General features: G+C 43.5%; 1 protein-coding gene across 4 annotated transcripts in view; it reads left to right on the forward strand.

Moving 5' to 3' along the window:
* Nucleotides 1-24160, forward strand: part of TSPAN4 (tetraspanin 4) — a 435635-nt gene that overhangs the window by 99298 nt on the left and 312177 nt on the right. The window contains exon 3 of one of the 4 annotated variants that reach the window (XM_055722377.1): nucleotides 9517-9624. The exons of 2 other annotated variants lie outside the window; for them this stretch is intronic. In XM_055722377.1, coding sequence (XP_055578352.1) covers nucleotides 9587-9624 — 38 coding nt within the window. In that variant the 5' untranslated portion in view covers nucleotides 9517-9586. The remainder of the gene's footprint in view (nucleotides 1-9516; nucleotides 9625-24160) is intronic. One more of the 4 variants, XM_055722378.1, reaches the window with a different exon arrangement.

Here is a 24160-nt window from a genome sequence, read left to right on the forward strand (position 1 = left end):
AGGTCAGTGTACTCTCCATTTATTCAGGGCTTTCTTTTAAGTGACAAATGGTGCAAGACAGCTGTTTCAGAAATAGGACTCATTTCAGTGTCAGAGGTGAGAAAACACTTTTCGTTGTGTGTAATGGAAAGGCCAACACCAGGGTCCCCGCAGACAGAGCTTCAGAAAGCACTGCAGCTTTATACTATGTGGGAGGACTTTTTGTCTATGAAAGCAAGGGGTAGGGAGCACTCCTTTCTACTACAGACTCTGGATATTTTATGTGCCTAGTACCCTGCTAGCACTCATGCAAATGCAGCAGTCTGACTGTTCCACATCACCTGTGGACATAGCGCCAATGTCACGTCGCTCCTAACCTCTCTGCTCTGGGACAGTATATACCTTTTATTCTAGCATGTGACCTGCTTTGATACCTGGCAGCTCCTGGCACTGACTTCTCCCCCGTTGTCCTCCTGTTGCCATACCAGCTTTCTGCTTGCTGGGTGAGCCACCACTCTTATGCCGGAGTATATCTCGGGGCTGAAATCCACAGTATAGCCCTAGCCCTGCAAAGCCCCAGTCCCATTTGAAATGTGGAACTGTTTTAATTTTATTTTTTTTAACAGCCTGTTGGATACCAGACTGTTCCTCAGCACTTTTGTTGGTTGCCTTTCTTGATTTTCACCTTGAACAGTGCAAAAAACCCCAGTGGATTAGCCCAAATCAGAGGCTGAGGTCTGCTTGAAACACTGGACTGGAAATGTGTAGAAAGATATATGCTAGTTTCTCTTGGTGATCAACGGTAGGAGTTCCCAGACATATAGGAAACCTTTTCTCGGCAGGGGAACAAATTTAGCCTTCTTCCCTTAGTCCTTGATCTCTGGTAATAGAGAATAAAATAAATCAAGCATTCTTACAGCATGTGATCCCTTTATTAGGAGTTTGTTTCCTGACAAGGAATAGGAATTAGAAGGCTCTTGTTGCTTAGACTGTATGCATGCTGCCCACTGAGAGCTGTATAAAGCAGATGACTTCATATTTCATGAGAGCTTTCCGGCAGTCTTCTGTGCTCTATACAGTCCTGTAGACCAGCGTAAGTGTGCAGGAGATGGTAAGGAACAGAGGAAGGGATGTCCTCTCTGAGCCTCTGTGTCACAATAGACATGGTTAGAGGTTAGCGATTGATGGATTGTCTCTAGTAATTACATTTGCAGCCATCTAAAGGCACAAAACATGATGTACTGTTGACAGTTGGAGTTACTTTAATTAACTGCTTAAAATGCCAAGTCTGTGGAACTGTTAAGAGAGAAAAATGCCAGATGTTTCAGGTATGGTAGATATTGAGAAGGGTTTAATTAATAATTTGTATAAATATGTATTTTCTATGAATAAAGCTCGTATTCTGCAAAAAAATTATTAGTTCCATGTACTAAGGGTTAGTGAGGAGAAGCTGTTGAAAAAGTGATTAATGCGTTTTCACTGCACTTTTTATGAATCGCATAAGCGCAGTGAATTCCAGCTTTCAGGGTCTCATGTTAAGTGATTCCACAATGCATTTCCTGTACTCTTTAGGTATTTATCTATCTATCTGTATGTATTTATATGTGTATATATAAAAAGTACAATAGAACAGCTTCATAGATGTGGATTTCACAGAGCCACAGACGGGTCGGGGTGGGAAGGGACCTCTGGGGATCCTCTAGTCCACCCCCCTCCCAAGGCAGGGTCACCTAGAGCAGGGTGCGCAGCGTCGCGTCCAGGTGGGGTTTGAATGTCTCCAGGGAAGGAGACCCCACAGCCTCTCTGGGCAGAACCGTCCCAGCGCTCCAGCACCCTCAAGGTGAAGAAGTGCTTCCTCACATTCAGAAGGAACCTCCTGTGTTGCAGGCTGTGCCCGTTGCCCCTTGTCCTGTCGCTGGGCACCGCTGCGAAGAGCCTGGCCCGTCCTGTCGGCACTCGCCCTGGAGAGATGTGTGTGCGTCGATGAGATCCCCTCTCAGCCTTCCCTTCCCCAGGCTGGGCAGGCCCAGCTCTCCCAGCCTGTCCCCATACGGGAGATGCTCCAGTCCACTAACCATCATCACAGCCCTCCGCTGGCTGCCCTTCAGCTAAAGGGCTCAGCACCCACGTTGGTGTCTGGCTCGGGGATGTTTGCTTTGGGCCGGCTCTGGCTGTGGCTCTGCTGACTGCCAGCACGACGTGCTATCTCATACTGTCTGCTGAGATCACTTGTCCATCTGTGTGGCTATAATCCCTGTCTGAATGGGAGCAGTGACTGTGTAGGTGCGGTGTTTTCAGACAGGCAGCTTGTGGTAACCCTGTTGTGTTTCTCTATGGACGTTTATACAATGTGTATCTGGACAAAACAGCAGCTGCTGAGATGCTCGTTACTAGTTGCAGTCCTAATTACTCAACAGCTGATGCAAACCGTTATCTCTGAGACAGATCAATTGCAATGTAACACAAAACTTTAAATTTAGTTGGTTAACTTTACTCTTCTGTGGTGGTTTGGTTTTTTTTTTTTAATTATTTGAACTTTTCTTCTTGAATATGAAGCATTCTTATTTCACAGTTGCCCGCTTGCTTTATTTTGTTAAATGTGACATTTCCCCATGGAGCTTTCATGGGCTGCTCAACTCAAGGAAACTGCACACTGTCTTCTGAGCCTTGGATGCTGCTCTTTCTAGAAGTTTGAAGTGTCTTTCTAGAGTTGCTGTGTGAAGTCAGTTATACCATTAGTTAAAAAAATAAAATCACCTTTAAAATTTGCATTTCTGGATTTTTTTTTCTTTGTTACCTTCAGAAAATGGCCCACCTTTCTTTCTCTTGAACTTAATTTAAAATCAGTGGATGCAAAGGGATGTGGAAACAGCCATGTGGAGGTTGGAAAGCCAGTTTCTTCTGGCTTTTCAAAATTTGTTAAGAATTCTGCTTCCTACTGACTTAAAAATGTTGGAAGACTTCACAAAGGAAAAGTCCGTAGCCTCACATGTGTGTATAGGGAGATATTTGACTTAGAGTCTGTATTTTTTTTATTTCAGTTTTCAAAACTGAAATATTTCATTTAGATTCTGACATCAGAAGTGTAAATGTAATATGCAGAGAAAAAGTATGGATACTTGATAAATTAATGGATAAAATAATGAATAAAATAATTGAAAGTAATTTACAAATGAAAAGTGAGCAAACACCTCTTTCTTCTGGAAACATTGTGGGGTGAAATGACTTGTATCCGGTATTTATATTATTTTAATATTGTCAACATTGTTTTGATTTTATGAAACCCTAAGATTTCAGCAGAAACGCTTGTTTTGATGAGTTGTGGGTTTCTGAGATACTGTGCTTTTCTGTTGTTGCTGCAACTGCATTATTGTGATGTGCAGAGGCAGAATTCAGATTAGATTTTCAGAGTATTAACTGGAATCCTTACAATGAAGAGCATCCCGATAAGGTTAGTGCATTTCAACACATAACAAAGCTAATTCTGACCCTGTTGATATAATTGACAAAACCACAGTGAACTTTGCCCGGTTGAGGATTTCATTTGAATGATTCAAGGTTTTGCTTTCTCTGGTAAGCTGAAGCCCTTTGTTTTTGAGGCCCTTGGTGAAGTGATTTTATCAGCGTTTGGTTAGGCTTTGCTTTGAAATGCTAGTTTCTCAATTCTGTTACATATCTTCTTTCTCTTCCCTATTCTGCTGGGCTTTGTGCCTTCACTTTGGAGTCCAAATGCAATATGTCATTAAGTTGGGAGGAGGCCGGAATGACATCTGTTTTAGAAATAAATGAAAGTGAACCCCCCACGGAAGTCCACCAGTTTCATTCCCTTCCTCAGCATCGTGGCAGATTTAAGAGCCCGAAGCCCCTACAAAGAGGCTGTCCTCTGCAATGGCAGTTTTCAGGCCCACTAGACTATAGTTAAAAAAATAAATTTCCTTTGAGTATTATTTCTGTGTAGTCAGACACTCTGGAACTTTCTGGGTTCACACAAGGTTAACCATTTCAATGCCTTTAGTGGCCAAATGCGGAGTAATCAATCAATCTATTGTTTCTTATAGTCTGTGTTTTTCTGGACTTAACTCATTTTAGCCTTGTGGTACCAGCTGAAGCTCTCTAGAAGAGAGGAGGCTCTCTTCTATCCCAGAGTTATTTTTCACATAGATTTTGCCGGTAAAGGGGATCTCTGTTTTATGTTTGAGTTCGTTTTCCTCTTCCAAGGTGTTCATTGTGTTCAAGGAAACGACAGAGCTAACGTGTAACTTCATTAAGGTCAAGCCATGAGTTCTACATCCAAAATTGGCACAAAACTAAGCTGGCGCTGGCTGAAGGTAGTGCAGGGTTTGGAGGTCACATCACAGTATCGTTGTGGCTGTGTCTTCACTGACATGGCTTAATGTGCCCCGCAGCGGTTACGAGATGCCCGATTATAGTGATGCCTTGCATGTTACCTGTGCTTGCTCTCTGCAAATGCCAGTTCCTTCTTGCAAAGCGCCGTAGTATTTCATAGCACTCATATGCGGTCTTAATGGGGGTGCAGGCGAGGCTGTCTTAATGCAGTGCTTATAATTAATCCTCAGATGTTTGGGCAAACACCTGGACTGCACAAATACGCTATAAACTGTAATTATGCACCCGTGTAGTTGTGAGAACTGGGTGATTCTACTGTCACTTTGCTTTTGAAGCCATGATCATCCTTGCCATGACCCAGCTTGATAGCCTCATTCTTGGTGGGGATTTCATTTCACTGTGTTTCGTACAAACATGCTGTAAGTGATGTTGAAGAATTTAGCATCTAGATGGGCAAGAGAGAAAGGAAATATCATTATAATTCCGTTCAGAAATAGGACTGAAAAAATGGTAGGCTTGGGTCAGGTCGATGGGAGAGTGGCAGCTGGACCCAGGTCGAAGACTTGGGCAAAGGGCTGAGGGTCAAGGCTGCCCAGCCTTTGCACAGCGCTCCTGGCTGTTCCCACATAGGCATTTGCCTGATGTGTGTTTCAGTGGTTATTTGCTTTTTCATCTTGTTACATAGCATCAAAAAGTACTCAGCCAGATGGGCTGTTTGATTTGTTGGATGTTTCACTCTTTTATGTTTAGTTAAGTCAATATATGTCAATTTTTCATCTGTAAAGCAGAGCTAAAACTTTTCTGCTTAATACTGTGCTGTGAGGATAAATTGAGAGGTTCATTTCTTTTTTGCAGTGTCAGGAAGAGACTTAATATGGTTTAAAGATGAAAAATAAATGTTTTGGATCCCATCTCTCCCAATATTACATGTATACTGTGTATCTGAAGTTTTTGCTCACACCTACCCATATACGATTTAAGTAACACACATTTTAAATGTGTTATCCCTTTTGGATAGCGGAGGGTAACACCTGCTTATTCCAACTTTCATTGACCTTGTTTCATAAGCTTAAGAAGGGATGTTGCTCTTTGGAGGCAGCTCGTTCATACTGCTTCTTAAATGTTGGGAGGATGTGTTAAGCATGATGTTGGGTGACTTGAGATCAGGAGTCAGGCTGTCGATCCCAAAGGGAGAAAACATAATCTCATGGCTAAGATGAAAGGCTGCGGATCTTGCATTAAGTCCTTCTCTTTGCACATCCTTCAGTATCCCAAAGTCATGAAGTGAGGGAGCTTAGATTTCCCTGTCTAGTCTAGGTGTTGTAAGAATAAATTAATTGGTGTAGATGAGTCACTCGAATGCTCTGGGACTATGGGTTATTTAAAAACCTAAATTTATCACTGAGGCCAGACTTTTCTAAAGGGCTCAGCTTGGCTTTTAAGCTCATGCCAGTAGTTGTCTTACCACTGTCATTTAGGATTTGTATCACAGCTGTGCCTAGAAGCCCGCATGGACATCAATAATGTATTACACAAAGGCTTATTATCCAGGAGGCCTTGCCCTAAAGAGCTTGCAGTCAAGTCAGAGGCAATAAATGGATATGAAGAACACAGGAGAATGGGGAGGACATGGCAACGGAGAGAATCATAGGAGTTATTGTGATTGTAGCTTTAAGTTGGGCAGGAATCTCTACAGCAGCATTTTCAACAAATGTAAGTAGCACAAGATTGCATTTATCAAAAAGGAAGGGAAGAGTTTTCAGTAGCAAATTTCCTAGCAAGATTATTGCCAGATTAGTGTGCAGAGGCCAGTCCGTCTGTGCACTGCGAGGTATATTTCCACCCTAAATTGAATTATTTTAGCTGTCAGCAAATGCTTGATAATATAGTGATCTGTGCTTGGGAGATTTGCTCTTTATATTAGTGTTGTATTGCGTTCAGTGTTGAGGCTAGACAGAGCTACTCATCTTTACGTCATGGTCCCACGTGGACTCTCTTAACTTAGTCATGAGTGGGCAATTAAATAAGAAGAGAGACCTTGTCAGCTCCAGGCATTAATATAAATCTTGGTGCTTGTAATACATTTACATGGCTCCCCCAAGTCTATCTGGGCTTATAACTGTCTCTCTCATTCACAAATCTTCTGGGATATTGACTGCTCACTTCTGCTTTGTCATTTTCCAAATCCAAATTTGGCCCAGGAGATAACCAGCAGTAAGTTTTTTCTGACAGGCAGTCCGTAAGCACAGGCATTTACCCGCTTTGGTGTGCGTCGGCGTGGCCTCAAGTAACACCCAACACTCTGCTGGGGAAACAGGGGCTTGTGCTTAGCAGCTTCTGCTCTCAAATTTCTCTTGTTCAGATGCATTTGCCTTTAAATGGCGTAGAGTTTTCAGTTCCCAGTGGCTGATACAAGGCCTTTGTGAACAGATTCGGTGATCTTTTTATTTAGAAAGAACATGTGTCTGCATCGTAGGGCCCTGAATGAATGGTCGCTATGTCTAGTTTTCACAGGGATTTCAGTAAGATGCTCTTCCTAATTTCTTTACCTTAATGACCTGGAAATGTGTTAAGGATATAAGTATAGTAGTACTCTGGTCCTAAAGCAGGCATGATCCAGTAGTTAAGATGACTCGTTATGCATAAGCCTTTATTGATGATCCTGTGGAAGGTCCATGAGCTGAACGGAGCTTGAAGTTTGATTTACCCTGGAGAAACAAACATCTTACAGAAGGAAAGACAAGATGTAGACATGTTGAAACAGAATAGCAAAGAGATGCTGTTTGTGCTCTGTTTTTTGCTCTCCAAGTTAGAAGTCTTCCATTAATGCCTGCTTCAGGACTCCCATAATCCTACAAATAAATGCTGGGGCATAATTTTATAAGTAGTCTGCGCTGGGAGGTGGGGACTTAAGCCTTCATTCTTCCAAGTAGATGCACATTTCACTGGGTTTTGTCAGAAAGATTTTCTGACTGCTTCAGAGCCTTAAAGCAAGTGTTGTTTCTGGGACTTCTTCCCTTCCTCCCATCCCTCCACAGAAAGCAGCATGGTAGCATCCACCAGGACGGCTGATAACGTTGCTAGGTATTTGCATTTCTAGTGTAGATGTGTTGTGAAATCCAAAATAAGCTTAAGAGATAATGTTAGCAGAATCAAATATTGTCTGAGGCTGATGTCTCTGTGGCTATATAAAGGATATTTGGGTTGTCAGTGTGTCTTTTGACATCAAGAGATAGGGATGCTGTGATAAAGCCTTGTTAAGGTGACTGTTATACAAAATGATTGGTGTGCGTTTCTGCGCTGCAGCTGATGAATGTTGCTGCAGAGGCAGAAGCTGCCCGCTCTGTATCTTCATTGATCTTCTGTTTTCAGATGTGTTTTGATAACCATCTCACGGCAAGGTGCAGCCAGTTACAGAACAGCTGATCATGACAGTAGGGGACTGGATGGATGACAGCACCTAGGTCTGGGTGGCCGATGTGTTTTTCAAATGTAGCTTTCAGCACTGTGTAGCTGGGCATTTTCTTCCAGTGACTGGCACAGCCATTCTGTATCACTTTGGACTCAATTTTGTCCTCATGTGCATGTGAACCGTTCACAGTGAAGTTGAGTTGTGCATGTATGACTGTGAAGGCAGAATTTAGTTCAGTCTTGGGCAAAAGTTGGGTGGCAGCAGCTGGTGAGAGAGTCAAATGGTCTGTGAGCTTGCTGTGCCCCTTGCTGTCTTTCCCTCGCCACCTTCCCCTTCTGTCCATCCCAGGTGGGTGCTAATACAAGTGCTGCACAATCTGCTGGAGCTTTGGGGTAGGTCAGAGAGAGAGATGATCTGCAGTGTTAATTCAAGACATGACATTGAAAGCTGGAAACATTCCCAAGTGATGAAAGATTTATGTGTGTGCGTGTTTGTGTGTATATGTATATAGTCTGACTGATTGATGTTTGGTTTTTTTTAAATTCAATTAGGACAATGAACACAAAACATTTTCTGCTACTGCAGAGACAATATTTACAGCTGAAACTTTTATGGTGACAGTCCCTCCGTAGCATACGTTTCAGAGTATTGCTGTGCTGCTGACTATGGCCTTTCAAGTCTTTGTGGTAACAACCACAGTAATATTTTCCCTTTCTTTACTTAGGTCCACTATGCTTGAGGTGTCAGCTACAACCTTGTCAGCAGGTCAGAAATACTTTGCCTTTCTTGTACTGTTAAATGGAAGGGAGGCTCCTGGCATGGTGCGAATAGTCTGCCATCAGTAAATGGATACAAATTAATTAAACCTCTGCACTTTCCTTGCTCACACTTTATTTTGTCATTTCCTAAAGGAACGTTTATTGTCTACATGCTTAATCATCGGGCTCAGAGTTGCTTTTCAAGCCCTGTTTTGTTACTGAGCCATTCTGAATCCCAGCCGAGCAGTTCCGCAGACGTGTGTGCAGTGCAGCCCTGACGCTATAGCAGGGGTCAGCGGAAGGTGCTGACCCACAGCTCCTCGCTCCATTTCGGGATGCGAAGTTGTGGCGGCTGACTGCCCCTGGAGAGGGAAGTTCCAACACTTGCACTGTAGGTGTGAGTCTGTATGAGAGACTGATATTCAAGAGTAAACTTCCGTATTTGTTTTATCTTGCAGTTGCTTGGCCCTGGCTCCCCAGAACTGATCCTTCCCACCCCCCCCCCCCACCCCCCCCCCGCCTCAGCTAAGCTTTAATATGGCCCATGCTCGTGGGTCTGGCTTCCTCCCATGAGCAGCCCTGTTAATGGCCATGGAGGGCCTCGGCGTTAAGCAAGCACGTGAATGTGTGGAGGGCAGGGGCTGAAGCCCCAGCGTTAACATGCCACACCTTTTCGTAAGGGGTGATCTCAAGTGAAGCAGCTATCACGCCATTGCTGGGTAAATGGGATTTTTGTGCCTGACCAAGTTGTCCCCTAATTCAACAGAGATGCAAATGAATGACGTTAAGTTATAGCGAAAACGTGCAGGAAATATTTAATGTAATTAATGAATGTGTAATTTAATATGAAGAGTTAAAGATAGTTTGCTGCCTTCATACTCCTTCTGAAGATTTACAGCAAAGGAGGCTGGGTTACCTGCTGTCCTCTGAGTATTGGGCTTTGAATATTCATCCAGCCAATCTTCCTGATTGACTAATGATCCCAGGTGGCTGCGTATGCACTAACACCAATTCCTGCAGCAGGTTTCCTAGAAGCTGATACTGCCTGCCTTTACCTGCAGCTGAGTTAGCCACTTGTCTTCTGGTGGAGATGGAGGCCCATATGAGTGACTTCGCATCCACAGAAGTGTAAGACACAAATTCTTTAACTTGTTCATCATTATATAACTGAGTGCTCTTTTTGGGATGCTTTGCCAGCAGGTTGCACAGGAGTTTGATAGCAGCGAGGCAGTAAGACTCACCCCGCTCAGGAGGTGGATATTTACTGGAGCGCAGGATTTGTGCATATGCCTGTTTTCCCAAGAGCAACGTCTTTTGCCTCTTTTTCTAGGTTATTCTTGTTCCAAGCCTGCCTTTTTGCAGTGTGGCCCTACAGACAGTGTCAGGCCCCTTCTCCTATAGCTCTGCCTCAGTCCCTGTGCCCTTGATCTCTTAGCAACTTTTGTGTACCTTCAACCTAAAGTTTCTCTCCTGACCCCATCAAACACAGTATTTTCTTATCAGATTCCCTGCCTTTGCCCAGCCAGTTGCAATTTCCTGCTCCCTCCCTTTATTCTTAAATTTTAGTTTGCTTTTCCCGCAACCCTTTCTGCTCTGTACAAGCTTTTTAAAAATGCTTTTGTCTTCATTCACCTGCCTGTCTCTCTCCGTGGCTGGTGGTTGATTCCTTTCCCTGGTTCACGTGCTGCTTCCTCTGCCTCAGTGACAGCAGGGATTGCTTGGAGCTCTCCCACATGCTTCTCTCACCTTTACAGTGTTGATATCCAGGTGTGTGGCTCAACCTGGAGCTGCTGTTGCAGGGCATCCTGCCCAGTTCCCCAGCCTGGTGTGAGCAAACTGCAGCTGGAGTCTTTGTAGGCGCGAGATATCCTGAAGCCTAATTAATGTTTGCAGAGCCTGTGCAGACTGCAGCATGCAATTGCAGATGCGAAGCTGCAGTATAGCAGCTGGATTATTCCAGAGTGTGTAAATTAGTCTTATTTGGGTGGTTTCTGGCTGCACACTGTTCCTTTTCAAAAAGGAAAAAAAGCTGAGATGCTACACGTATATAAGATGTGCTGCTGCCTTCTCAGGTAACGCAGGGCTCTGCTGCGTGCGTTAGCCCATTGTCTCATTAACACTGAAGTTCGTTCTCTCCCCCTGACATTTGAAGACAGAGGGCCTGAGATACAGTAAATTGGTGCTGAAAATCATCTTTTCCTCCTTTGTTAAATGATATGATGACATGATAGCAGTTCTTTGAACAAGAAGGAAGATAATGTAAGGCTGAGTAGTGAAACTGGCTGATATTAGTCCAGTGGACAGAGCTTTGAGAACTATCCTAAAAGGAGGAAAAGTCAGAAACCAAGAAGAGGCTATTCCCAAGGAAAAAATATAGGGAATTGTCCTTATCTGTGGCAACAGAGAGGAGGGTCCTGTGACCCCTTGTTAGCCTGTACAAAGAAAGATGAATGTTTAGAGATTCCAGGTTGAGATTTGCTAATGGTTAATATATGGCTTGGGGATGACAGGTCAGATACTGTCAACAAGTTGCTGTCGGTGTCTGTGAGCATGTCTAAGTTAAGGATCTTGCTAGCACACTTTGTTTTGGAGTGAGATGCAAATGATTGAGGAGAAATTTGTAACTGAAGGGCAGTTGCAACCAGCGTGCACCCTGTCTCAGTGGTTGTGAGCTGCAGTCAGGAGTGCTGTTGCCATGGGAAGTATCCCAGAAGAGCATCAAGCATTGACAGGCACCTTAGGGATTGGAGGGCTTTCTCAGACAGTCAGTTTCTTGTTATTATAATCAAAAGTACTTTCTCCCCCCAGTACTTCCTCATCTGAGTGAATCAACAGTGACCCTTGGTGGTTAGAAAGACTCAGTGCCTGCTGGTCCATCATGCACAGTCTTCCCTTACTCAACCCGTGTATCTGTCTGCTGAGATCGTGAATCATGTGGCCACTGGCTAAGGCGTTGGGCATCTTATTTCACAACTGATCAGACTGATGTTTTAAGACAAAAATCTCCTCTAGCCAGTCCAGTTTGTGCATGGGAATCCTATTTTTTAGATGGAGGGTTTTGGCAGGTCACTTAAATCTCATCTTGAATATTTGGGTCATCACTTTGACACAAATTCCCCCACTGCTGATCTTACCATAGATCCATAGCATTGTCCTGTTAGAAGAAAAGCACAGGCACCGACTCGCCATCCCTCACTCCATACGAAGAGTTTTGGAAAGAGATATCCTTTAAGGCCCATTTGAATTCACAGAGATCAGCTCGGTGAAATTTAGCATCAGGCCACAACCTGTCGTTGTCTGTGACTTTCATTATAGACATCTGTCTGCTGCAACAGACTTCCTCATATCACCGTGTCTCGGTGTAACTATAAGGCGAAGACTCACAGTGAGTTGTTATTCTGATGGGTATAACTGATGCTGATGCTGATGCTATGTTTTTACAGTTCAGCAATCATTTCTATTCATTCTTGAACCTGGGCTATGCTTCAAAACAGAATTTAAGTAGAGTCACCACCTGTTCATTTTTCAGCCAGACAATCTGCTTTTTTTAATCTTTTAATAAAAAACCCACCTCTTCAGCAGAAGTCAATTTGTTTCCCTGACTGGCTTCTGATTCCTGGCTCATTTTCCAGCCAAGTGGCACCTCCTGTTCCTCCTCTTTACATCTTTGCTTCCGACTGCTCAGTGTAACGCTTAACACGTGATGTGGCATCGCTGGAAGCTGTTTAAGCTATTTGAATCCAACCATAGCAGAGTGAGAATGCAGATATGGACTCATGAGAAAACTAGATGCATAGGGTGAAGGCATTTCTATGAAACTTTCAACTTGTTCCTGCTTTTCAAAAGCAAGTTATTGTGAATATATATAAAACATCTGTATGGTGCTAGAGATTATACTAAACTTATACATCAAAGGCACAGATGTAGTGACTGTGTATAATGGTGCTTTCTGGGGACACAATTTCTGCTGCCCAATTTCAGACACTTAGAAGGAGCTACGAAGTGTTCCAGGACAGGCATTTGCTGTTGCTGGTACTAGTTGAGGATACAGTTTGAGTACATGATCTCTTCCATGTACCTGTGTTTATATCGCTGGGGAGCTGGACAGGAAAACTCTTGAGACCTTTTCAGCCCTCACCTTCAGTTGCGCTTTGGGTGTGCACACACATAGTGGTATAAAAAACATGGAGAGGTTTGAATAAAACTCCGTCTCGTCTCCTGACTTGCTTGAAAGCTACTGCTAGCTGATTCGGGATGTAATGCAACTTGGGCAATCGTGGAGCTGGCCTGCATGTATCCACTCTTACTAAACTGCATTTAGAGAGGGCTTTGAGGCAGGCCAACAGTTTTAAAAAGAGCAACCCTGCCTTGCAAACCGTCAGCCGTGTGAGTAATTTGGGAAAGCTCCCAAAGAGGCTTGAAGAACAAGAGCCTTACCGCTTCGTACTTTGGTGTGAGTTCCCATTATTTCTTTTGCTACAGTTTTTTGCATTTCAGTCTGAACTCTCTCTGCTGGACCTGGCAAACAGTGGTTGGATAATGTAAGAAAATTAAGAGTTTGGGGGCTTTGCTGTCTGAGATTTGTATTGGAAGCTGCTGTTTGTGTTGCTCCATAAAATATGTGTGTATTTGCTGTGGCTCCAATGCAGGGGTCTACAGAGACCTGTGAGGGTGTCCTGTATTCTGAACTGTGATTTCCAGCTGGGTCATTTGGAATTTACAATTTTGTTGGGTTTATTTTTTCCATGATTTATGCTGTTGTGTGGTAGGGAGCCACTTAACTTTCAAATCTATTACATCTTAGAAATAGCACTTAGATTGCAACTAAAATTAAATAGTGAATGAATATGGGAGGAGTGCTTTCACTGGAAATTAAAGAAGATAAAATTTTAAAACCCTACAGTGATGTAAAAATAATTGTCCAGGTGCACTCTTTAGACTTTTAGTGGTGTGAAGTGCTTTTAAAGGACAGTGCATATGTTAATTATAGAGTGAATCCTTCATATTTATGTAATTCCTCTTGTCCAAGGCTGTAAAAACACTTAACAAAAGGTGATCAAGTCTTTTTTGCTGTACTTTTACAGAGAGATGTCTTGCCCTAGATCATGGAGCATGTCAGCCAGGGTGGCTCTTTCCTTGTGACTTATCCCCACTGCAGTTTATAACCCTAGGTAAAATCTCTCAGGGCATTATCTCCCTGCTGTGCTAAGGACAGATGACATGTGCCGGCACCACTCCTGGCACCCCAACACGCTGGAACAGGAGTCACACACTGCAGCTGTGCAGTAGCTCTCCACGGCGATTTCTACCAGCTAAAAAGCATGAGAACTGCCTAATCTACAGCAGCACTCTGCACTATGTGGGCATTAGTGAAAAATCTTAAAAGTTTTTTTGGGAGAATAATCTCAACAACTTGTGAAGCATAAAGGTAGTCAGTTTGGGAGCTCATGTGAAATGTGAGTTGATGTGACATCTGTCAAATGTCACTTTCAGCCATTTGAAATGACCCTGTGAATCCTGGTTTTCAAAGAAGCGGGTAAATGATGAGACACACTGTAGCCTTGCAAATCCTCTTACTGGGAGGAGAACTCATCATTTGGCCTCACATGGGCAAACTGACCTGTAGGCTTTCACAAAATCGATAGGCTGTCCTTGTAAGCCTATTGTCCTTGAGGGAGTTCCTGCAGTTTCTCACCATCTTCAAACAGAACTTAACTGGAAGAAATGTCGATTAAACTGAAGCCCCTCCAGGGCAAGCTTTTGTTTATTACAAAGCACTGATGTATGAAATAACAGTGCTATAATCATCTGTAAATGAACCACGAACTAGAACATCCACAAGCATTTTATAATGAGATGTGTTCTCTAAAGTTTCACTTGGCCAAAATAAATCAATAGTCCATGGAGTGCGCTTTTATTTTAGTCCTAAATGTGCAAAAGGCAGTTTTAAGTGGTTCTGCTTTTGAGAGCACAGACTTTAAAACTTCCTGACTCTAGCCATTTTCAATGCCTTAAGTTGTGCACTAAGTAAGTAGTAATAAATTTCCTGAAAATGTAGTAGGTCTTTCATCTTTATCTGCTGTGAGTTATTCAAAGGAGGAAAATAATTATGGCTCCTTGTTCCAAGGAGCATTGTTCAGTCTACCAATGTTTAATGACTTTTCGTTTAAATAGATCTCATCACTTTTGAGCCATTTGTTGTTTGTCCAATGTGCTTAAGAAGGCAAAAAGACAAGAACAAGAGAAAATAGAGGTTGCTCTGAAGTGTATGTTGATGTTTCAACACAATGATTGGACAGTAGAGGAATTACTAGTTTTGTTGCTTTAGACATCTGTAGATCAGTTGTCGTATCATCAAGACTATAGAAGCAAAGAATCACCTTGTGGATAGTATTCACTTACCAGTTTGCTGTCTCTGCAAGGGTGAGTATCTTCTTGCAAGCCTTCACACTTTGCTGCTTATGAGCTTCAACTGCTCCTTTCCCCTAGCCTGTTCCTTCACACCACAAATTCTTCCCGTAGCTGCCTTGGTCTCTGATTCTATCTATCCCTTTCCCTATCTCACTTCTAATACAGTCCTTTCATTTTTCACCTCTTCATTGCAAGCCACCTTTGTCTACGTCTGGTGAGTCCTTTCCTTTTGACTGAAAACGTGTAATAGGCTCAGAATACCCCACCGCGCTCCACCCCAAATTCATTCCTTCTCCCATGCCCTATGATTTCTTTTTGGGTCAGTAGCCTTGCCCGCTGCTAAACACAACTCTCTCTCTTCATGGGTCAGATCCTTTCCCACAGCCTTCTTTTTGGTAAAGAACTTCACCATGGTCTCCCGAGAGTAACAGCAAGAGAGGATGATGTATACAGCACATCTGCATGGTGCTTTCCTAGGACTGGGGTACTGTGGTCCTACATAAGCCTGCAAACCCTTGGTGGCCATAGCTGAATTCACTGCCTACAACTTTTCTACTGCAGAGTATCTTGAGAGGGCAGAGAAATGCTCTGCTTCAGATGTCTGGAATGTTCAGTAGCGTTGTATGCATTAGATTTAAATTGGTTAAGAAGGCTGTACCCCTTCCTGTTATTTGAACTAGGTCAGATGGACTTGTCTGCATCCATGTTACATCCTGCCAAGGTCTCCTTTTTTGTGTCATGCAGAGGAAGCTCCTGTTCTTCCTGAGCGGTGCCAGAGGCTGTCCCAACTTGCCCTGTGCTGACAGGGCATCTAGTGCGTGAAAGGCAGTGCTGGAGTGGTGGTGGGTAACTGCACTGCTTTGATGTCTCCAAAGCTTGGAACAGGCTTTGTGCAGGACTGATGCGTGTGCTTAACACTGACAAGGGTGCAGAAATGTACTTTGCACTTAAGCGTAGAAAGCTGACAGGCTGCAGCAGGTTTTAGTTGTAGCCCTGGTATTGCTGCATACCAGGATATTAAATGTTTTCAATTCTAATGAACACTTTCATTAAAGTGTTGCTTTGCTGTTTTTAATGAAACTGTACGGAGCTCTTTTCATCTGCCTACCTAGGATCTGCCTGTAACGCGTGGTGGTTCTCTCTTGATCGCTGAGGCCTTCTAGTCGTTTTAAGTTTAAAGGAGTATGATGTTTGTGGTAGAGGTGGTGGCAAGTTGCTTCTCATCTAAACAAGTGAACTCCCCCTGATTTGTTACTGCTGGATCCTTGCTGGGAGAATGTAAGTCATAGCAAGGTTGCCGATGTCAAATAAATAAATTCATGACAGAGGAATTTATGGTCCATCACAGAAAAAAAAAATGGGAGCTGTGATTTATATATTTATTTGCTTTAATAAATATGAAAAATTAGTGTGACTTTATTCATAGGAGCCCTGGCAGTGAGCGATGATGGTGCAGTCTGTACATACCTGCCCAGTAGATGAGTCTTTCCTGGGAAAAAACTTGTGGACAAGGAGCAGCATTTTAAATATACAGGTGTATGTGTGTGGGATGGTGTTTGTATGACAATATACCTTGACAATAAATGTAAGTACCTATGAGTAGGAGACAGATCACCTGTTTCTCTTGGACTTTTTAGGTAGTCCTGCTTTTTTGTTGCTTGGCCTTTGGTGCAAGCCAGTGTGCTGTTCCCAGTCCATGCTGGTTCTGTTCTTCCTGTGACACAATCTCATCATTGGTACAGCATACCTGGAGATTTACACATTGATCAGAAGGCAGAGGAGGGGAATTCTGCTCCCCCCTCCCGCCCCCGCCAACTTGCCATAAGAAAATCAAGTTGCTCCAATGTCTAGAACATCACATGGGAAACATGCCAGCTCATGGACACAGAGCACATCTGGATTGTAGGAAGGCTGGCATCCTTTGGGGGCTGGTGTGTGCACTCTGTGATGTGTTGTCATTGCAAGAGATTCTGGGGCAAAGCACTGCTCTTTGGGGAGAACGGCAGAATTGCTTTCCACATCCTTGGTTCCTGTTCCAGGACATAGGCAGCATACCTGACTTGAAGAGCGAGGGTTTTGGGGTGGAAAGGGGATAGGAAAAGGGGGCTACCTTATGCTAGAGGCCTGTCAACCTCAAACATACAGTCTGCTGCCTAGCTTTGCATTTTTGTGCTGTTGCTGAATTACAAATGGAGAAATATCTGTGATGTTGTACCATATAAAGAATGGAAGATACGGATTCACATCTTCAGCTGCATGCTACACTTGATTTAAGTTCTCATACCTGGGTTTCTTGGTAAAATTACATAGTATATTTAACTTTTCTGAAATCTGAGAGAATTTGGTATTTTTTGGCTCATCTATGTTTACGTCCACATAACCTGGGATGGAAGAGAAGGTTGAGAAAGTTGTAAGGGTATGGAAAGTGGAGATCACAGAAAAATTGTATGCTAGGAGTCACTCTACAAATGTTACACAAAAGCTACGGCTTATTTCCTTTATGCTTAACTGGGATAAAGCGGTTTAGATTCACTGATGCCAGCTGCAGTAGTAGCTGGTAATGATTTGGTCTCTTATTTGGGAGGGGGGGAAGAGGAAAGAGAACAACCACCTTCACTGAAAGCTGTGGTGGTTTTTTTTTGGGTTTTTTTGGTTGTTTTTTTTTTGTTGTTGTTCAAAAGGAATCATCTCAAAGGATAGGGAACATTTCAGGTGATGTCTTCATGGTTTTTTGGGGTGCCTTCACTAGCTGTTTTCAGGTAGTCATCGCAGCAAATTCTCTCTGAGCTGATTCTGCGGTTTCTTGAGCGCTGCCCATCACAGATTTCTTCTTAGAGTGTCTTTAGCAGAGAGGTTAAACAGGGTAACACACGTTGAGACTTTTCAATCCTCTAGATGCTAATGCTCTGCTAGTATGGTTCAGCAGAAGGACTGATGTATTACCTCTCCTCGTCTTTCACTTGAGATGGGTAACTACTGAAATGCCTTTATTAAATAGCAAACAAAAGGCGGGGACTGGTACTTGGAGAGGAAATCGGGCCATGGGACCAATACCTTCCAGCTGTGACAGGCTCTCAGCACTGCCTGCTGCAGCAGCCAGAGCTTTATCGTGCATGTGAGACCAATGCATCTAGATCCTACCCATGTATTTTTCCTGTGATGCCTTTTGGTATTTGGCTTTATACCCAGCACCATTTACTACCCTGCTGTCTCCTGGGTTTAGGGAGAGAAAACGTGTTCTGGCCCTCTGGCATGAAACGGGACGTTTAACAGGGATGGTTTCTAGCGCTGATGCATAGTTTTATCATCAGCAGTACAGACTGAAGTTACGGAGGGTGAGTGCCGGTTTTAATTCCTGATTTGCAGTCATTTTGAAGGCTTATGGCTTATATGGTATGACAGATGTAACATGGGATTCTTTTTTATAAAAATAGTGAGGATATATCCTCCTAGTGAGGTGCTCCTTCTGTGTCCAGGTTTGGGCTGACTAAATATGCTCTTTCATGGAGCACTTATTTCCTGGGGGGTAATTTCTGTTATTGTCATTGTTAATAAGAAACTGCTAATTAGGGATCAGTCCCGACTCTTTCCAAGAAGTGCCCTGTGTGAACTGCATGTGGAAAATATGGATGTAAGCTTGGAATTTTGAAAGGCCACTTCTGAGGTGCCCCAAAAGATCTGATAATCTCAGTTTTGGGGCATAGCAAATGGCTGAAAGACCTACAAGGTCTCTTAGACACTAAAAATCAACACAAGTCTTATTTATACATTTTGGTTTGTGAAATCTAATCTTATGCACACTAGAGCATACATTACACTTGACTCGTTTGAGATGTCCCTGGACAATGCCAGTAAGGACTGCAATGGGTGAACTGGTGGATAGGCAAGCTGGGGCTCATGTTTTACATACTGTGCTTTATGGAGGGATGCTCCCCTGCTAGCTATGCCACATCTTTAAAACATTGGAGTGGACTCACCTGGCTTCTACCTTCTGTACTAATTGGAAAGAGGCCGTTTCTGAATTGTATTACCTTTTGCGATAGCATTTGTAAAGTACTTAAACGACACATTTACAATCGCTCTCTTTTTTAAATTTAAATCTTCCCTGTTCAGATAGTCACAGCTCAAAAGTCCTGCTCAAGGCAAAAGCACACCATAAAACCCTAATGCAAGATAAATGGGCCTCCTGGCTGCTGAGCAGTGAGGACTGGATCTATTTGAATAGTTCACACAGACTGCATTTTTCATTGCCTTTAGGCATCTCTTATAGATCTTTCATTCTCTTTTTTATGTTGTTCCTTCTCATGGTTATTATAGTCCAAAAAAAGTTAACCAACACTTATCTAAGGTGCAGAAACTACTGTAGATAAGGATTTGTTGAGTTTCCCTACCAGCTTTGACCAGGGTTATTGTACACCTACGGGCATGGTTTAGAAGCCGGTTTTGAGTTGACACCAGTTAGATTAACCTAGCTCCTCAGTGCAGGAGATAACTAGCAATACAAAGATAGGTGTTGCAAGTGTACCTCTCTTTATAGTGAGAGTAACCTTGGAGGTGGTCAATGCCAGTAGGCTGACTGTCCAAGTTCACGTAACTCCTCAAATCTCCTGAGATGGGAAAGTGAAGAAAGTTAGTGTTGGGAGGAGCTGGCTAATCAGTGCTTTTCAGGTAGTGGAGGATTCTGCATTTACGCTTAATCTCTTTCTCACTTTTAAATCTCATTTCATGCCAATACTATGGGGGAAAGATTTTTGGAATTCAACATGAGTTGCTTCTTTGTGCTTCTTTAAAATCTCTGAAGTTTCTAATTGCTCATCACTAGTGAAAAAACATGACTAGTATTTTAAAATCCTAATAGTTGTGCTTTTCCCAGACTCCTGTGTTCACAAAATAATCTGTTACAAAACCTGATGCGGTACCCTTAACAGTTATTTTTCATGCAGTTTTGTTTTATGTATATATATGTGGCCTTTCATACTCCTAGTGGACATGCAGGTGCTTTTGATGAAGTGGGCAGCTGTCTTTGAACTATTTGAAATCACTGAACAGATGCATGACTGCCACACATCAGCTCGGTGCAAGGCATCCCTCCTGTGCAGCATAAATCAGGAGCCTTCAGAAGCAAATATACAGTGCTAGACTTCTCGTTTTCTCATTTATCTTTGCCACATTGTACCCCCCTGGGGGGGATAATATTTTGATGGGTGAATAAAGTACCATTAACTTTAACATTACCATCAATCATTATGACAAAGGAGGACAAGTAGTCTTTGTACCTGGTCTTGCCACTTGTTTAGTCATCAAAACCTTTGCAAAAGGAGTGTTAAACTCTACTTTATTAAGGCATGGGTCTGTGATACAGTTTTTTGGACAGCAATACCTGTTCTAGCTACTGCTGCTGCTACCTTGCACCCTTAAGGCATAGCAGCATCTCCATCCATTGTTCTGTGCAACTGCACATACTGCCACCCTGCTCAGGGCACCAACTTGGCTCACCTTTTTAGAGAAAAAAACAATAGAGAACACATTTTGGGGGGGAGGTGGTGAGAAGCTAGTTTTTCTAAAGCTGCCTCAGTTTCCTGGTCCTCTTCACTGCCTGGCTTTGTGAAGAGCTGACCTGGCAGCCACTGAGAGGAGCGGGCTGGGCAGAGGGCAGGCATACCTGTGGGGTGGGAGAAGAAGGGGAATGGTTTTAAGCCAGCATTTTCAAAAAGCAGTGAATTGTACCAGGAAATTAAACCTAATTTGGTAACCTGTGTAAATGTTGGTAACGCTTCAGTACCAAGGATGTAGAGTAGCCAGGATCCTTTGTTGACAGCTTTCGTAATAGCCCTTTTGTTTTATCCTTGTTGAGATGACTTCTTGAGGGGAGAGCGATCCTCATGAGAAGGGGGGGTGTTGCAGTGCAGCAGGCACGCTGGGCTGTGGGCCAGCACTGTCAGGGAGTCGGGATGTTCACGGGCTTGCTGCAGGTCTGCTGCTCAGCTGAGAACGGGGGCAGCACCAGCTAATTTCTATCAAAGGTCTTTTTCAACAGTAGCCTTTCACGATGACGTAGTACAAAGAATTCTTCAAATAACTTTCCTCTTCCTTTTGCTTTCAGAAAGTCACTGCAGATGTGGCAGATTATGGCTGTGCTTTTCAAAGGGATTACTGTACCTCACAGATGGAGAGATTATTCACTATCTATTGGCTGTGGGTTATAATTTTACTGGTTTTTTTCATTTGAGCTGTCCCTTAAGCATAGCTTTTCCCTCCAAGAAAGTGGGGCAAATGATGAGTGGATTCTACTGCACTGGCATTTACTAAGTTGCTGCTTAGGGGCAATTTTCTTGCTTGCTCCTTGGGTGAATGTGGTACAATAATAGTCTTTAATCTGGTAGAAAAACAAAATATCATGCTTCCCCAGAGTTCTTCCTGGGTAGCATTCTCAATATGCACAAACACTTATGAGCCCATGCACGGAAAAGTTTTCCAAAATAATGCCCCTTTATAGTATGTTAGGAGTTGAGGTCAGGATGTGGCAACCCGTTTCCAGGAAGCCCCAGTGAAGAAGCGCTCTTTACCTAGCCATATAATTGGCTTGTGTTGCTCACAAAGCTCACTCTCCTGCTAAAAAGGCACCCATGGAAAGAAATCCTTCTGTGGTAGGTTTGGAAATTTTATGTACTGTTCTAAGAGGACAAATCAGAAGGGGTCTGGACAAAGCAGAAGACAGTAATTAACAGTAGGAAGAAGGTAAATAGGATGAATGTAGGCACCTGATCGCCTGACTCAAGAGGATGGTCAGTAAAAGTAAGAAACTACAAGACAATGTATAGAAATTCAAAGTCCTGCAAAGCAGCTGGCCTCTGAAACTCTTTGCCACCACCAGACAAGGAAACCAAATAGCCAGGACTCAGAAAGGCACTAAACTGTGCTGGAAAACTGTAGAGGAATGAAGCTGGGTTAATTAGCATTGATAATATACAGCTGTGGTTGGCTTCAGGGGCAGCAGGTTGGCCGATGTAGCTAAGGTGCAGCTGTGGCTGGTTCTGTGAAGGGGTCGAGAGCCAATGAAGGGAGAGCAGCCGAGGAAGAAGAGAGAGAGGAAGAAGCAAGAGGAGAGAGAATGCACGCCCGAGATGAGGAGAAGGCAGCCGAGGGACTGGCATGAAGAGTGTGCTGGGATGAGGTGGTAACAGACCTTGTTGCAGCTCGATAGTTTGGAGAGTGCTGCGACAAAAAACAGGCTTGTCAGATACAGTGGGGAATACTATAGCTCACCGAGACTGTAGGAAGGGATACAGTCTCCTAGGTTTCGGAGTCTGGGCTAAAGTCTTGCTGCTGTGGATTCAGAGGACCCTCCCTGGGAGCAGGTTATGCCCTATTCGAAGAGCTGAGATCTGCTTGTGGTAGCTGCTGGTGGGAGGCAGTGTGCTTCCCAGGACAGAGGGCTCCCCGGGATCGCTTGTCAGCAAGCAGCAGGGTAAGGATGAAAAAGCCTGGGACCCACTACTTCCTTCACCACTGGCTCAGACACAGTCAAGGAAAATGAGTTCTTCCTTAACTGGGGATAAGTCGCGGATGGAGAAGCTTGGTGACAAAACCATTAAGGTGACCTGACTTAGCTGGATCTGCTCTGAGCAAAGGGGCTGAAATGCGTAACCTCCAGAGGTCCCTTCCAACCTAAATAATTCCACGTATCTGAGCATGTGAGTTACCACACAACCCTGGAAATGCTATAGCTGCAACTGTTTGCTTGTGACTACGTTTGGGCGATGTTTTTTTGTTTTGTTTCTTTGTTATTCTCTTGAGGCATACCCAGCGTGGGTTTCTCGGCTTAGCCAGGGACGTCAGCCGCCACATCTCCGTCATCTCCCTTTGCTGTTGGGGGGGGAAGGGATCCTCAGTTCAGTGTGAGGTGTTCAGGCTCCTGCAGCTCCTTTCTTTGCATTGATGATTGAGGGTGTCTGAGGAAGGCAGACAGCTAGCTGAGAGGCCTGGACCTTCCTTTCCCCCTTCCTCTCCCTGACTTTCTTTGCTTTTGATGCATGTTTTTCTGAATTTCTTATCTGGAACAGGAGCATTTATTAGCTGATCTGTCAGACTTCCCATACTCTTACTTTCTCCACACTTTTTCTTTCTCTGCCCTTTTTTCTTCTCTGTCCCTTGTAACCATGCTAATCAACTAAGGTAATATTAATTCTTTAATAGTGAGTGTTGAAATCTGTGGAATTGCCTTGTGCCGCTTTGCGTGGCTGGATGGTGCATTACAACAGCTGACCAGGTTTTGAAATCTTGAGCGCTGCGAGTTGAGTAGAGCAACCTGGTTCAAGGGAGCTGTGTTAGTCTGCCAAGGATGAGCACAGGTTGTAACCTGATGACTTTGAACAGCATTTTCCATGTTGGCTGATAAATTTTTCGAGACTTTACCCCAAAGAGAGGAATGGATCCATGCCATGTCTAAAAAAAAATATTAATAATAATCAAGAGAGAATTTGCATGCCCAAATGTAGATGTTTTAAGCACTTGAATTTCCATGTTGAAGCTCATTGTTTCCAATTCAGCCCGCAGAAGACCCCATAGCCAGTTTCTATCTGACCATTGAATCCATCCTTTGAAGCAAATCATGCAGCACAAGATCCATCATGCGCTCTCAGCATATGGCACGACAGAGCATTTTGCTGTTGCAAACCAGCCCTGCCATACCCTGCCTCCTTCCTGCATAGTACAGTTTAATACACAGCAGAGAGGAGTTAGCTTCCCAGTGAAGATCTGGAAGAAAAACATTGGCCTGGCTGGAGGTACATGGGCAGCGATCACGAATGTGCTCGAGCCGGGATATTTCTCTGGTCCTTTCTGCATGTGCACCAGGGGAAGGCTTGGCAAGCGTTTGTCTGCATTGAGATTCTGAACCAGACTCACAGCCATCACAAATAGATGATCCCAGTCTCTGGCTGAGCTGGCAATGATGGATTGAAACCCTTGAGACACAAGACTGAGCAGATGTGAGTGACCTTAACTGACTCAGAAATGAAACCTTATCTGCATCGAAGAGGGGGTTCAGCTCATCACTTGCTATTTTGAACAGCAGGAAAGGAGAAAGGTACAGAAACTAGCCCCAGGTAAAGCTTACCAACAGAAGGCAGCTAGGAAGGAACTTGGCCAACTTTTAATTTTTTCTTTATTTATTTATTTTTAAATCCAACCACCAGAATGCTAACAAATATTTAAAATGTCATGTGGGTTTTTTTGGTTGTTTTATTTATTT

The sequence above is a fragment of the Falco cherrug genome, chromosome 10 (genome assembly GCF_023634085.1).
Source record: "Falco cherrug isolate bFalChe1 chromosome 10, bFalChe1.pri, whole genome shotgun sequence".
In the NCBI taxonomy this organism is placed as follows: Eukaryota; Metazoa; Chordata; class Aves; order Falconiformes; family Falconidae; genus Falco; species Falco cherrug.